General features: G+C 51.6%; 1 protein-coding gene across 2 annotated transcripts in view; it reads left to right on the forward strand.

Moving 5' to 3' along the window:
- Nucleotides 1–14,465, forward strand: part of LOC109880072 (rap guanine nucleotide exchange factor 5-like) — a 90,128-nt gene that overhangs the window by 28,237 nt on the left and 47,426 nt on the right. For both annotated transcript variants that reach the window (XM_031789008.1, XM_031789009.1), the window contains exons 3-8: nt 1,973–2,079; nt 3,322–3,443; nt 4,948–5,110; nt 7,275–7,359; nt 7,494–7,542; nt 7,664–7,740. In XM_031789008.1, the coding sequence (XP_031644868.1) occupies nt 1,973–2,079; nt 3,322–3,443; nt 4,948–5,110; nt 7,275–7,359; nt 7,494–7,542; nt 7,664–7,740 (603 nt within the window). The remainder of the gene's footprint in view (nt 1–1,972; nt 2,080–3,321; nt 3,444–4,947; nt 5,111–7,274; nt 7,360–7,493; nt 7,543–7,663; nt 7,741–14,465) is intronic.

A 14,465-nucleotide genomic window follows, 5' to 3' on the forward strand; every position in this document is an offset into this window, starting at 1 on the left:
TGTTTCAGCATGGCAATGCCCCCGTGCACAAAACGAGGTCCATACAGAAATGGTTTATCGAGATTGGTTTGGGAGAACTTGACTGGCTTGCACAGAGCCCTGACTTCAACCCCATCAAACACCTTTGGGATGAATTGGAACACCGACTGCGAGCCAGGCCTAATCGCCCAACATCAGTGTCCGACCTCACTAATGCTCTTGTGGCTAAATTGAAGCAAGTACCCGCAGCAATGTTCCACCATCTAGTGGGAAGCCTTCCCAGAAGAGTGGAGGCTGTTATAGCAGCAATGTTCCAACATCTAGTGGAAAGCCTTCCCAGAAGAGTGGAGGCTGTTATAGCTGCAATGTTCCAACATCTAGTGGAAAGCCTTCCCGGAAGAGTGGAGGCTGTTATAGCTGCAATGTTCCAACATCTAGTGGAAAGCCTTCCCAGAAGAGTGGAGGCTGTTATAGCAGCAATGTTCCAACATCTAGTGGTCCATATTAAAGCCTATGATTTTGGAAAGAGATGTTGGACGCGCAGGTGTCCACATACTTTTGGTCATGTAGTGTATGTATATATATAAACTCAGCAAAAAAAAGAAACACTCCTCTCACTGTCAGCTGTGTTTATTTTCAGCAAACTTAACATGTGTAAATATTTGTATGAACATAACAAGATTCAACAACTGAGACATAAACTGAACACGTTCCACAGACATGTGACTAACAGAAATGGAATAATGTGTCCCTGAACAAAGGGGGGTCAAAATCAAAAGTAACAGTCAGTATCTGGTGTGGCCACCAGCTGCATTAAGTACTGCAGTGCATCTCCTCCTCATGGACTGCACCAGATTTGCTCGTTCTTCCTGTGAGATGTTACCCCACTCTTCCACCAAAGCACCTGCAAGTTCCCGGACATTTCTGGGGGGAATGGCCCTAGCCCTCACCCTCCAATCCAACAGGTCCCAGACGTGCTCAATGGGATTGAGATCCGGGCTCTTCGCTGGCCATGGCAGAGCACTGACATTCCTGTCTTGCAGGAAATCACGCACAGAACGAGCAGTATGGCTGTTGGCATTGTCATGCTGGAGGGTCATGTCAGGATGAGCCTGCAGGAAGGGTACCACATGAGGGAGGAGGATGTCTTCCCTGTAACGCACATCGTTGAGATCGCCTGCAATGACAACAAGCTCAGTCCGATGATGCTGTGATACACCGCCCCAGACCATGACGGACCCTCCATCTCCAAATTGATCCCGCTCCAGAGTACAGGCCTCGGTGTAACGCTCATTCCTTCGATGATAAACTCGAATCCAACCCATCACCACTGGTGAGACAAAACCGTGACTCGTCAGTGAAGAGCACTTTTTGCCAGTCCTGTCTGGTCCAGCAACGGTGGGTTTGTGCCCATAGGTGATGTTGTTGCCGGTGATGTCTGGTGAGGGCCTGCCTTACAACAGGCCTACAAGCTCTCAGTCCAGCCTCCCTCAGCCTATTGCGGACAGACTGAGCACTGATGGAGGGATTGTGCGTTCCTGGTGTAACTCGGGCAGTTGTTGTTGCCATCCTGTACCTGTCCCGCAGGTGTAATGTTCGGATGTACCGATCCTGTGTAGGTGTTGTTACACATGGTCTGCCACTGCGAGGATGATCAGCTGTCCGTCCTGTCTCCCTGTCTTAGGCATCTCACAGTACGGACATTGCAATTTATTGCCCTGGCCACATTTGCAGTCCTCATGCCTCCTTGCAGCATGCCTAAGGCACGTTCACACAGATGAGCAGGGACCCTGGGCATCTTGCTATTGGTGTTTTTCAGAGTCAGTAGAAGGGCCTCTTTAGTGTCCTAAGTTTTCATAACTGTGACCTTAATTGCCGACCGTCTGTAAGTTATTTGGATTTTCAAACTATCTTTGAGATACAGGGTCCTGAAAAAGGGACTTTTCTGTTTTTTTGCCGAGTTTATATCTTATTTGACTGGTGTTTGTGTCAGTCCTGCTCCCAGAGTTTCCCTTGTGCAGGGCGTGCGGTGAGAAATGCTTTCCTGTCTAATGGGCCCTACCCTGCTAAAGACAAGATTCACCTTGCCAGGATCATAAGGTAACACTTGTGTGTTTTTGTTAACTTTGTGTGTAAATCTGAGAGAGAGCGAGAGAGAGAGAGAGAGCGAGAGAGAGAGAGACAGAGAGAGAGCGAGAGAGAGAGACAGAGAGAGAGAGAGAGAGAGAGCGAGAGAGCGAGAGAGAGAGAGAGAGAGAGAGACAGAGAGAGAGAACGAGAGAGAGAGACAGAGAGAGAGAGAGAGAGAGACAGAGAGAGAGAGAGAGAGGAGAGAGAGAGAGACAGAGAGAGAGAGAGAGAGAGAGACAGAGAGAGAGAGAGAGAGCGAGAGAGAGAGAGAGAGAGAGAGAGAGAGAGAGAGACAGAGAGGGTCTTGGAGGTTTGATTAAGCTGGCGGATTGTAAATTGCATTCGTTTTGGAACCGGTTTGCCTCCCAGACGTGAGCCGGGTGCCCCGTTCGGGCCGACTGCAAGGTCGGCTCAAAACAAAAGTGGCATAGACTAAGCACATAGACTAAGCACATAGACTAAGCACATAGACTAAGCACATAGACTAAGCACATAGACTAAGCACATAGACTAAGCACGTGGAATAATGAGTAGGATTCGGTGTGTTCACATGCAAAAGTGATTGCTTTTGATAAAAATGCTTCATCTGCATTTCCAATGAATATCGAAGATGTATTTTATAGAAAACACATGTTGTATATTTCTAAACGATGCGCCATGTTGCCTTGTTGACAACATGACAGAGCGCCGCAGATGGACTTTCCATCTGAGAAAGGCACTCTTCCCTCACTGGCTTCGCCCGGTCACGTGAGCCGGTTCAACCCGGGCCAGCTTAATCCAATCCCCTCTATGAGTGTGTGTGTGTGTGTGTGTGTGTGTGTGTGTGTGTGTGTTGTTGTTGCCGTTGAATTATGTCTAGTTCTAAAACTGAAAATATCTGCCCGCCGTTGTAGCCTAGTGCAGGTTCTGGGTGTCACCATGGCAACGCTCTATACTCGAGTGCTTGAGTTCGCTTCACAGTTGCTGGAAGCCTGGAACCATGCTGACAATTCTGAAAGGAAAATCTTAATGCCAGCACAGTACGGTTCGGATTGGCACAGTTATGGGAAAAATACAGAACTTTATTTTAACCTGACGTTGCCATGGTGACATACTGCATCCATTGCTGAGTGATCCATTCCAACAGAGTGCCCTGCTGAACACTAATTGCCATCTAAGGACACATCGATGTGTGTGTTCATGTGTGTGTGTATTGATGCTGTGTGTTTCCAGGCGTAGCTACGTGGGTGTAGACCTGGTTCAGTGGCTGTGTGAGCAGTGTGTGTACGTGCGCTGTCGGAGCATGGCCGTGCGTGTCTGGCAGGTCTTACTGGAGCTGGGCATCCTGCTGTCTGGTGAGTACACGCCGATGACGTAGGGCGGTTTCTTGCAGGGATGGGAATGATATATTTTTGGCCTGGGGCAGACAGAAACATTTGCAGTTTTGTAGCTAATCTCATGCTATTTTACACAATATGCCATAAGGCTGAGAGAAAATATTGCTGTTTTTAGAGCTCAGGGATTGTTGAAAGATGAGACAATCTCAACTTTTTTTTCTCACAAATATTTGTCTCAATATTAACACATTTTTTAAATGTGTATTTTGACCAAGGTGTCAGCTTTCACAGCATGTAAAGCAACATGTTGTTTTTCAGGAAACAAATTAGATTTCTTTTATGTTGTTGCAGAGTTTGAATCGTGGATCCTTTGCTTCAGACAAGGACATGTCCAGGCATAGCGCCAACATTGAACATTGAAATGAATAATACTGTATTTAGAAAATTCCTGATAAATTTACCCTAAATGTAAATTCAAATAAGCTCAAATAAGGCAACAAAATCAACATGTTCAGCTATAAAAAAAAAAAATTTCCCTGCCGAACAAGGATTGTCCCGACCTTAAAGAATCCCTGAGCTAATTTTCTGCTATTCTACACATTTTGCAATGCGCTGAGTGAAAATTGTGCAGATTTTAAGCTAATTTCCTGTATTTCAAAAAAAGTATAATTAATGGCTTATGGCTTGTTCATCTGCTATCTGGGGGGGCTCCACCTCTGGGGGTTGGGGGGGAAGGGGTTAGCCACGCCAGTGACTGTATATATGAATGGACAAAGCCATCGATCACGTGACACCATTCATTACTAAGACTCAATTGCGTATTGAAGCCAAATTAAATTGGTTAACCTTTTACTGCAGTGGGCTAAATCAGGGTCCAAGTGTAGTCTTAAACAAATCTACTTTGAATCAAAAGTATACACCTCACACATGGTTATGGGTTTAAGATAAGATTGCTATTTTTCTATTCACTATAATGGAGGATCCTATCCTATCCTGTTTTCTGCTAACATTGCCTGCAGTACCTCGGTTGGCCTTGAACTGCTGTGGCTTCAATCATAGGGGGCAGTCATTCTCCCCTGACACGCACACACACACACACACACACACACACACACACACACACACACACACACACATTCTTATACAGTACGTAATGTTCACCTTCCCAGGTTCAGCTGCCTGACTGTTTTACCTTGCCATGTCATCAGAGTCTATGTGTGTGTGTGTGTGTGTGTGTGTGTGTGAGTGTGTGTGTCTGTGTGTGTGTGTGTGTCTGTGTGTGTGTGTGTGTGTGTGTTTCAGTGGACCAGTCTATCTATATGTGTGTGTGTGTTTCAGTGGACCAGTCTATCTGTGTGTGTGTGTGTGTTTCAGTGGACCAGTCTATCTGTGTGTGTGTGTGTGTGTTTCAGTGGACCAGTCTATCTGTGTGTGTGTGTGTGTGTTTCAGTGGACCAGTCTATCTGTGTGTGTGTGTGTGTTTCAGTGGACCAGTCTATCTGTGTGTGTGTGTGTGTTTCAGTGGACCAGCGCGTGGTGTTTGGGGACTCTAACTCCTACTACCAGTTCAGCTTTGAGGAGTGTGAGTCTGCAGCCTGCGAGTTCTGCGGCCTAGAGAAGGAGGCGTGGCCAGAGGCTGTTAGGCTCCTCCTACAGCTTGTCCCATACGTCCAGTTCAGAACTGGGTAATTGTGTGTGTGAACGTGTGTGTGAACGTGACCCAGTGTTGCCTGGGTCTTACATGACCATCACACATCAACTGAATCAGTGTTCCAACTGAATCCGTGTTCCAACTGAATCCGTGTTCCAACTGAATCCGTGTTCCAACTGAATCCGTGTTCCAACTGAATCCGTGTTCCAACTGACAAGATTCATCTCTAATCTCTCCACATACTGTTAATCCCTTAGTCTGGCATTGACACACACTCACAAACACACACACAAACACAAACACACTGTCTAATAGACTCTCGTAGCGGGAGCTGGGAGCGTGTTGAGGGAGCACACCGGTGTTATGAGTGTCACGCAGAATTCCTGTTCCCTCCGATAGAATTCTAACTGGTCTGTGTGGCATTCCAACTGAGCCTGCTACTGAACTCAATCTGTCACTTAGAGAGAGGAGAGAGGACAGAATGGGGGAGAGGAGAGAAAGAGTAAGAAAAGAGGGGGAGAAGAGAGAGAACGGGAGAAAGAGGGGACAGAGAGAAAGAGAGAGAGTTGATCACTTCTGACGAGAGAAGAAGAAGGGACAAAGACAGAGGAGGAGAGATAGATCCCTAGGCCCCCCTTCTCCTCTTCCCCTCCCCCTTCCTCTCCTCTCCTCCCCCGCCCTCCCCTTCCTCTCCTTCCTCTCCTCCCCCATCCTCCCCTTCCTCTCCTCCCCCTTCCTCTCCTCTCCTCCCCCATCCTCCCCTTCCTCTCCTCCCCCTTCCTCTCCTCTCCTCCACCTTCCTCTCCTCTCCTTCCCCGTCCTCCCCTTCCTCTCCTTCCTCTCCTCCCCCATCCTCCCCTTCCTCTGCTCCCCCTTCCTCTCCTTCACCTTCCTCTCCTCCTCCCCTGTAATCCCCCTCCCCTTCCTCTCCTCCCCTTCCTCTCCTCTCCTCCACCTTCCTCTCCTCCTCCCCTGTCATCCCCCTTCCTCTCCTCTCCTCCACCTTCCTCTCCTCTCCTCCACCTTCCTCACCTTCCTCTCCTCTCCTCCCCCTTCCTCTCCTCCCCTCCCCCTTCCTCTCCTCCCCTTCCTCTCCTTCATCTCCTCTCCTCTCCCTCCTCTTTTTCTTCCTCTCCTCCCCCATCCTCTCCTCCCCTTCCTCCCCTCTCCCTTCCTCCCCCCCTTTCTCTCCTCCACTAGCCTTGTCCTCTTCTGTGTAGTCAGGAAGTTGAAATTGTGGGAGGGAGGGATGTAGGGAGGAAAAGAGAGAGAGAGAGTGTGATGCTATCACTACCTGTCCTGCTACTGCATCCATCATGGTTTATCAGATCACTCTCACACACACAGATACACACATACACACTTCCTCCTCTGCAACCATTGCACTGAAGCCACAGATATAATTCAAATGATATACAAATTAGCCTGGGAAGGTGTGTGTGTGTGTGTGTGTGTGTGTGTGTGTTAGAGAGAGAAAAAACACATTACATCAGAGGTCTGAGGGCACTGAGATTAGTTTACCCTAAAACACTGTGCTGTTTATACACACACACAGGCATGTCGCGCGCACACACACACACACACACACACACACACACACACACACACACACACACACACACAGAGGCAGGGAGGGAGAGAGAGAGAGAAAGAGGAGGAGAGAGAGAAGAGGGAGAACTAGGTGCTGTTTCCTGTTTTAGGAAGGCAAAAAGACAAGCAGTATAGATATCCAGTAGATTGACCAGTAAAGACCAGTAGAGAGCAGTAGTGACCAGTAGAGGCCAGTAGAGGCCAGTAGAGGCCAGTAGAGGCCAGTAGAGAGCATTAGAGACCAGTAGAGCGCATTAGAGACCAGTAGAGAGCAGTAGAGAACAGCAGAGACTAGCAGAGACCGTTAAGACAGTAGAGACCAGTTGAGACAGTAGAGACCAGTAGAGACCAGCAGAGACCAGTAGAGACTGTAGAGACCAATAGAGACCAGCAGAGACCAGTATAGACCGTAGAGAACCGTTGAGACAGTAGAGACCAGCAGAGACCAGTAGAGACCAGCAGAGACCAGTAGAGACCGTAGAGACCAGCAGAGACCAGTAGAGACCAGCAGAGACCAGTAGAGACTGTAGAGAACCGTTGAGACAGTAGAGACCAGCAGAGACATGAAGAGAAGACTGGAGAACTAATGGTGTGTGTTTGTGTTATAGGTCTGAGGAGGACTCAGAGGGAAACAGAGATGTCTGTGGGGACAGCTTTCTCCAGATGAAAGCACTAGATAGGCTCACCTCCACGGTTAGTTGTGTGTGTGTGTGTGTGTGTGTGTGTGTGTGTGTGTGTGTGTGTGTGTGTGTGTGTGTGTGTGTGTGTGTGTGTGTGTCTGTCTGAAATGAGCTGCCATACTGATTGTGTATGCTCTGTCTCTGCAGGTGCAGAATGAGTTGGCTGTTGCTCTCGCCCGCAAGGCTCGCAAAGCCAGTGAGTGTGTTACTGTACTGTGTGTTTGTGCCACTGTAAGATTTATTTTAGTTTCAGCAAATAAAATATTTGTTTTAGTTGTGGCTTAGTCCTGACAGCTGTCAATCTAACATGGTTGTAGTGGCAGAGCAGGGTGGCCCAGAGTCACCAGACGCCATCCCCCGGGAGACACCCACACCCAGCGACGAGAACACCACGGTAGGACAATCACACACATACACACACTAACGCAGGAGAGGAGAGGCAGAGAGAGTACAACAGGGGAGAAGGGCAGGGAGAGGAAGAGGGAGTAGAGCAGGGAGAGGAAGAGGGAGTAGAACAGGGAGAGGAAGAGGGAGTAGAGCAGGGAGATGAAGAGGGAGTAGAACAGGGAGAGGAAGAGGGAGTAGAACAGGGAGAGGAAGAGGGAGTAGAACAGGGAGAGGAAGAGAGAGTAGAGCAGGGAGAGGAAGAGGGAGTACAACAGGGGAGAAGAGCAGGAGAGGAAGAGGGAGTAGAACAGGGAGAGGAAGAGAGAGTAGAGCAGGGAGAGGAAGAGAGAGTAGAGCAGGGAGAGGAAGAGGGAGTACAACAGGGGAGAAGAGCAGGGAGAGGAAGAGGGAGTAGAACAGGGAGAGGAAGAGGGAGTAGAACAGGGAGAGGAAGAGGGAGTAGAACAGGGAGAGGAAGAGGGAGTAGAGCAGGGAGAGGAAGAGGGAGTAGAACAGGGGAGAAGAGCAGGAAGAGGAAGAGAGAGTAGAGCAGGGAGAGGAAGAGGGAGTAGAACAGGGAGAGGAAGAGGGAGTAGAACAGGGAGAGGAAGAGCAGGGAGAGGAAGAGAGAGTAGAGCAGGGAGAGGAAGAGCAGGGAGAGGAAGAGAGAGTAGAGCAGGGAGAGGAAGAGGGAGTAGAACAGGGGAGAAGAGCAGGGAGAGGAAGAGAGAGTAGAGCAGGGAGAGGAAGAGGGAGTAGAACAGGGAGAGGAAGAGGGAGTAGAACAGGGAGAGGAAGAGGGAGTAGAACAGGGAGAGGAAGAGGGAGTAGAACAGGGGAGAAGAGCAGGAAGAGGAAGAGAGAGTAGAGCAGGGAGAGGAAGAGGGAGTACAACAGGGGAGAAGAGCAGGGAGAGGAAGAGGGAGTAGAACAGGGAGAGGAAGAGGGAGTAGAACAGGGAGAGGAAGAGAGAGTAGAACAGGGAGAGGAAGAGGGAGTAGAACAGGGGAGAAGAGCAGGAAGAGGAAGAGAGAGTAGAGCAGGGAGAGGAAGAGGGAGTAGAACAGGGAGAGGAAGAGGGAGTAGAACAGGAAGAGGAAGAGCAGGGAGAGGAAGAGAGAGTAGAGCAGGAGAGGAAGAGCAGGGAGAGGAAGAGAGAGTAGAGCAGGGAGAGGAAGAGGGAGTAGAACAGGGGAGAAGAGCAGGGAGAGGAAGAGAGAGTAGAGCAGGGAGAGGAAGAGGGAGTAGAGCAGGGAGAGGAAGAGGGAGTAGAGCAGGGAGAGGAAGAGCAGGGAGAGGAAGAGAGAGTAGAGCAGGGAGAGGAAGAGGGAGTAGAACAGGGGAGAAGAGCAGGGAGAGGAAGAGAGAGTAGAGCAGGGAGAGGAAGAGGGAGTAGAGCAGGGAGAGGAAGAGGGAGTAGAGCAGGGAGAGGAAGAGGGAGTAGAACAGGGGAGAAGAGCAGGGAGAGGAAGAGAGAGTAGAGCAGGGAGAGGAAGAGGGAGTAGAACAGGGAGAGGAAGAGGGAGTAGAACAGGGAGAGGAAGAGGGAGTAGAACAGGGAGAGGAAGAGCAGGGAGAGGAAGAGCAGGGAGAGGAAGAGAGAGTAGAGCAGGGAGAGGAAGAGGGAGTAGAACAGGGAGAGGAAGAGGGAGTAGAACAGGGGAGAAGAGCAGGGAGAGGAAGAGAGAGTAGAGCAGGGAGAGGAAGAGGGAGTAGAGCAGGGAGAGGAAGAGGGAGTAGAGCAGGGAGAGGAAGAGGGAGTAGAACAGGGAGAAGAGCAGGGAGAGGAAGAGAGAGTAGAGCAGGGAGAGGAAGAGGGAGTAGAACAGGGAGAGGAAGAGGGAGTAGAACAGGGAGAGGAAGAGGGAGTAGAACAGGGAGAGGAAGAGCAGGGAGAGGAAGAGAGAGTAGAGCAGGGAGAGGAAGAGGGAGTAGAACAGGGAGAGGAAGAGGGAGTAGAACAGGGGAGAAGAGCAGGGAGAGGAAGAGAGAGTAGAGCAGGGAGAGGAAGAGAGAGTAGAGCAGGGAGAGGAAGAGAGAGTAGAGCAGGGAGAGGAAGAGAGAGTAGAACAGGGAGAGGAAGAGGGAGTAGAACAGGGGAGAAGAGCAGGGAGAGGAAGAGGGAGTAGAACAGGGGAGAAGAGCAGGGAGAGGAAGAGGGAGTAGAGCAGGGAGAGGAAGAGGGAGTAGAACAGGGAGAGTAAGAGGGAGTAGAACAGGGAGAGGCAGAGGGAGTAGAACAGGGAGAGGAAGAGGGAGTAGAACAGGGGAGAAGAGCAGGAAGAGGAAGAGAGAGTAGAGCAGGGAGAGGAAGAGGGAGTAGAACAGGGAGAGGAAGAGGGAGTAGAACAGGGAGAGGAAGAGGGAGTAGAACAGGGAGCGGAAGAGCAGGGAGAGGAAGAGAGAGTAGAGCAGGGAGAGGAAGAGGGAGTAGAACAGGGGAGAAGAGCAGGGAGAGGAAGAGAGAGTAGAGCAGGGAGAGGAAGAGGGAGTAGAGCAGGGAGAGGAAGAGGGAGTAGAGCAGGGAGAGGAAGAGGGAGTAGAACAGGGGAGAAGAGCAGGGAGAGGAAGAGAGAGTAGAGCAGGGAGAGGAAGAGGGAGTAGAACAGGGAGAGGAAGAGGGAGTAGAACAGGGAGAGGAAGAGGGAGTAGAACAGGGAGAGGAAGAGCAGGGAGAGGAAGAGCAGGGAGAGGAAGAGAGAGTAGAGCAGGGAGAGGAAGAGGGAGTAGAACAGGGAGAGGAAGAGGGAGTAGAACAGGGGAGAAGAGCAGGGAGAGGAAGAGAGAGTAGAGCAGGGAGAGGAAGAGGGAGTAGAGCAGGGAGAGGAAGAGGGAGTAGAGCAGGGAGAGGAAGAGGGAGTAGAACAGGGGAGAAGAGCAGGGAGAGGAAGAGAGAGTAGAGCAGGGAGAGGAAGAGGGAGTAGAACAGGGAGAGGAAGAGGGAGTAGAACAGGGAGAGGAAGAGGGAGTAGAACAGGGAGAGGAAGAGCAGGGAGAGGAAGAGCAGGGAGAGGAAGAGAGAGTAGAGCAGGGAGAGGAAGAGGGAGTAGAACAGGGAGAGGAAGAGGGAGTAGAACAGGGAGAAGAGCAGGGAGAGGAAGAGAGAGTAGAGCAGGGAGAGGAAGAGAGAGTAGAGCAGGGAGAGGAAGAGAGAGTAGAGCAGGGAGAGGAAGAGAGAGTAGAACAGGGAGAGGAAGAGGGAGTAGAACAGGGGAGAAGAGCAGGGAGAGGAAAGAGGGAGTAGAACAGGGGAGAAGAGCAAGGGAGAGGAAGAGGGAGTAGAGCAGGGAGAGGAAGAGGGAGTAGAGCAGGGAGAGGAAGAGGGAGTAGAACAGGGGGGAGAAGGGGAAGAGAGAGTAGAGCAGGGAGAGGAAGAGAGAGTAGAGCAGGGAGAGGAAGAGGGAGTAGAACAGGGAGAGGAAGAGGGAGTAGAACAGGGGAGAAGAGCAGGGAGAGGAAGAGGGAGTAGAGCAGGGAGAGGAAGAGGGAGTAGAACAGGGGAGAAGAGCAGGGAGAGGAAGAGGGAGTAGGGCAGGGAGAGGAAGAGGGAGTAGAACAGGGGAGAAGAGCAGGGAGAGGAAGAGGGAGTAGAGCAGGGAGAGGAAGAGGGAGTAGAGCAGGGAGAGGAAGGGGGAGTAGAGCAGGGAGAGGAAGAGGGAGTAGAGCAGGAAGAGGGAGTAGAGCAGGGAGAGGAAGAGGGAGTAGAGCAGGGAGAGGAAGAGCAGGGAGAGGAAGAGGGAGTAGAGCAGGGAGAGGAAGAGCAGGGAGAGGAAGAGGGAGTAGAGCAGGGAGAGGAAGAGCAGGGAGAGGAAGAGGGAGTAGAGCAGGGAGAGGAAGAGGGAGTAGAGCAGGGAGAGGAAGAGGGAGTAGAGCAGGGAGAGGAAGAGCAGGGAGAGGAAGAGGAGTAGAGCAGGGAGAGGAAGAGGGAGTAGAGCAGGGAGAGGAAGAGGGAGTAGAGCAGGGAGAGGAAGAGGGAGTAGAACAGGGAGAGGAAGAGCAGGGAGAGGAAGAGGGAGTAGAACAGGGGAGAAGAGCAGGGAGAGGAAGAGGAGTAGAACAGGGAGAGGAAGAGAGAGTAGAGCAGGGAGAGGAAGAGGGAGTACAACAGGGGAGAAGAGCAGGGAGAGGAAGAGGGAGTAGAACAGGGAGAGGAAGAGGGAGTAGAACAGGGAGAGGCAGAGGGAGTAGAACAGGGAGAGGAAGAGGGAGTAGAACAGGGGAGAAGAGCAGGAAGAGGAAGAGAGAGTAGAGCAGGGGAGAGGAAGAGGGAGTAGAACAGGGAGAGGAAGAGGGAGTAGAACAGGGAGAGGAAGAGGGAGTAGAACAGGGAGAGGAAGAGCAGGGAGAGGAAGAGAGAGTAGAGCAGGGAGAGGAAGAGGGAGTAGAACAGGGGAGAAGAGCAGGGAGAGGAAGAGAGAGTAGAGCAGGGAGAGAAGAGGGAGTAGAGCAGGGAGAGGAAGAGGGAGTAGAACAGGGGAGAAGAGCAGGGAGAGGAAGAGAGAGTAGAGCAGGGAGAGGAAGAGGGAGTAGAACAGGGAGAGGAAGAGGGAGTAGAACAGGGAGAGGAAGAGGGAGTAGAACAGGGAGAGGAAGAGCAGGGAGAGGAAGAGCAGGGAGAGGAAGAGAGAGTAGAGCAGGGAGAGGAAGAGGGAGTAGAACAGGGAGAGGAAGAGGGAGTAGAACAGGGGAGAAGAGCAGGGAGAGGAAGAGGGAGTAGAGCAGGGAGAGGAAGAGAGAGTAGAGCAGGGAGAGGAAGAGAGAGTAGAGCAGGGAGAGGAAGAGGGAGTAGAACATGGAGAGGAAGAGGGAGTAGAACAGGGGAGAAGAGCAGGGAGAGGAAGATGGAGTAGAACAGGGGAGAAGAGCAGGGAGAGGAAGAGGGAGTAGAACAGGGAGAGGAAGAGGGAGTAGAGCAGGGAGAGGAAGAGGGAGTAGAACAGGGAGAGGAAGAGAGAGTAGAGCAGGGAGAGGAAGAGAGAGTAGAGCAGGGAGAGGAAGAGGGAGTAGAACAGGGAGAGGAAGAGGGAGTAGAACAGGGGAGAAGAGCAGGGAGAGGAAGAGGGAGTAGAGCAGGGAGAGGAAGAGGGAGTAGAACAGGGGAGAAGAGCAGGGAGAGGAAGAGGGAGTAGAGCAGAGAGAGGAAGAGGGAGTAGAGCAGGGAGAGGAAGAGGGAGTAGAACAGGGAGAGGAAGAGAGAGTAGAGCAGGGAGAGGAAGAGAGAGTAGAGCAGGGAGAGGAAGAGGGAGTAGAACAGGGAGAGGAAGAGGGAGTAGAACAGGGGAAAGAGCAGGGAGAGGAAGAGGGAGTAGAGCAGGGAGAGGAAGAGGGAGTAGAACAGGGGAGAAGAGCAGGGAGAGGAAGAGGGAGTAGAGCAGGGAGAGGAAGAGGGAGTAGAGCAGGGAGAGGAAGAGGGAGTAGAGCAGGGAGAGGAAGAGGGAGTAGAGCAGGGAGAGGCAAGAGGGAGTAGAGCAGGGAGAGGAAGAGGGAGTAGAGCAGGGAGAGGAAGAGGGAGTAGAGCAGGGAGAGGAAGAGGGAGTAGAGCAGGGAGAGGAAGAGCAGGGAGAGGAAGAGGGAGTAGAGCAGGGAGAGGAAGAGGGGAGTAGAGCAAGGAGAGGAAGAGCAGGGAGAGGAAGAGGGAGTAGAGCAGGGAGAGGAAGAGCAGGGAGAGGAAGAGGGAGTAGAGCAGGGAGAGGAAGAGGGAGTAGAGCAGGGAGAGGAAGAGGGAGTAGAGCAGGGAGGGAAGAGCAGGGAGAGGAAGAGGGAGTAGAGCAGGGAGAGGAAGAGGGAGTAGAGCAGGGAGAGGAAGAGGGAGTAGAGCAGGGAAGGGAAGAGTGAGTAGAGCAGGGAGAGGAAGAGCAGGGAGAGGAAGAGGGAGAGGAAGAGCAGGGAGAGGAAGAGGGAGTAGAGCAGGAGAGGAAGAGCAGGGAGAGGAAGAGCAGGGAGAGGAAGAGGGAGAGGAAGAGCAGGGAGAGGAAGAGCAGGGAGAGGAAGAGGGAGTAGAGCAGGGAGAGGAAGAGCAGGGAGAGGAAGAGGGAGTAGAGCAGGGAGAGGAAGAGGAGTAGAGCAGGGAGAGGAAGAGGGAGTAGAGCAGGGAGAGGAAGAGCAGGGAGAGAAGAGGGAGAGGAAGAGCAGGGAGAGGAAGAGGAAGAGCAGGGAGAGGAAGAGGAAGAGCAGGGAGAGGAAGAGGAAGAGCAGGGAGAGGAAGAGCAGGGAGAGGAAGAGGAAGAGCAGGGAGAGGAAGAGCAGGGAGAGGAAGAGGGAGAGGTAGAGGAGTAGTGTTTGTCCGTCTGTACAGAATACACCTTTTACTCTCCTTCAATAATTCCTACTGTGTGTGTGTGTGGTGTGTGTGTGTGTGTGTGTGTGTGTGTGTGTGTGTGTGTGTGTGTGTGTGTGTGTGTGTGTGTGTGTGTGTGTGTGTGTGTGTGTGTGGTGTGCACTCATGCATATGAGTGTCTGCGAGTGTGTTTACTTGGCTGTTCTCTGTGTTTTAGCAAGGAAGTAGAAGATGGGAGACAGGGGACTTAGGGTTGTGGGTTAGAGTGAGGGGTTAGAGTGAGGGGTTATGGGTTAGAGTGAGGGGTTAGAGTGAGGGGTTAGAGTGAGGGGTTAGAGTGAGGGGTTAGAGTTAGGGGTTAGAGTGAGGGGTTAGAGTTAGGGGTTAGAGTGAGGGGTTAGAGTTAGGGTTGTGGGTTAGAGTGAGGGGTTAGAGTTAGGGTTGTGGGTTAGAGT

The sequence above is a fragment of the Oncorhynchus kisutch genome, linkage group LG14, assembly GCF_002021735.2.
Source record: "Oncorhynchus kisutch isolate 150728-3 linkage group LG14, Okis_V2, whole genome shotgun sequence".
NCBI classification, from domain to species: domain Eukaryota; kingdom Metazoa; phylum Chordata; class Actinopteri; order Salmoniformes; family Salmonidae; genus Oncorhynchus; species Oncorhynchus kisutch.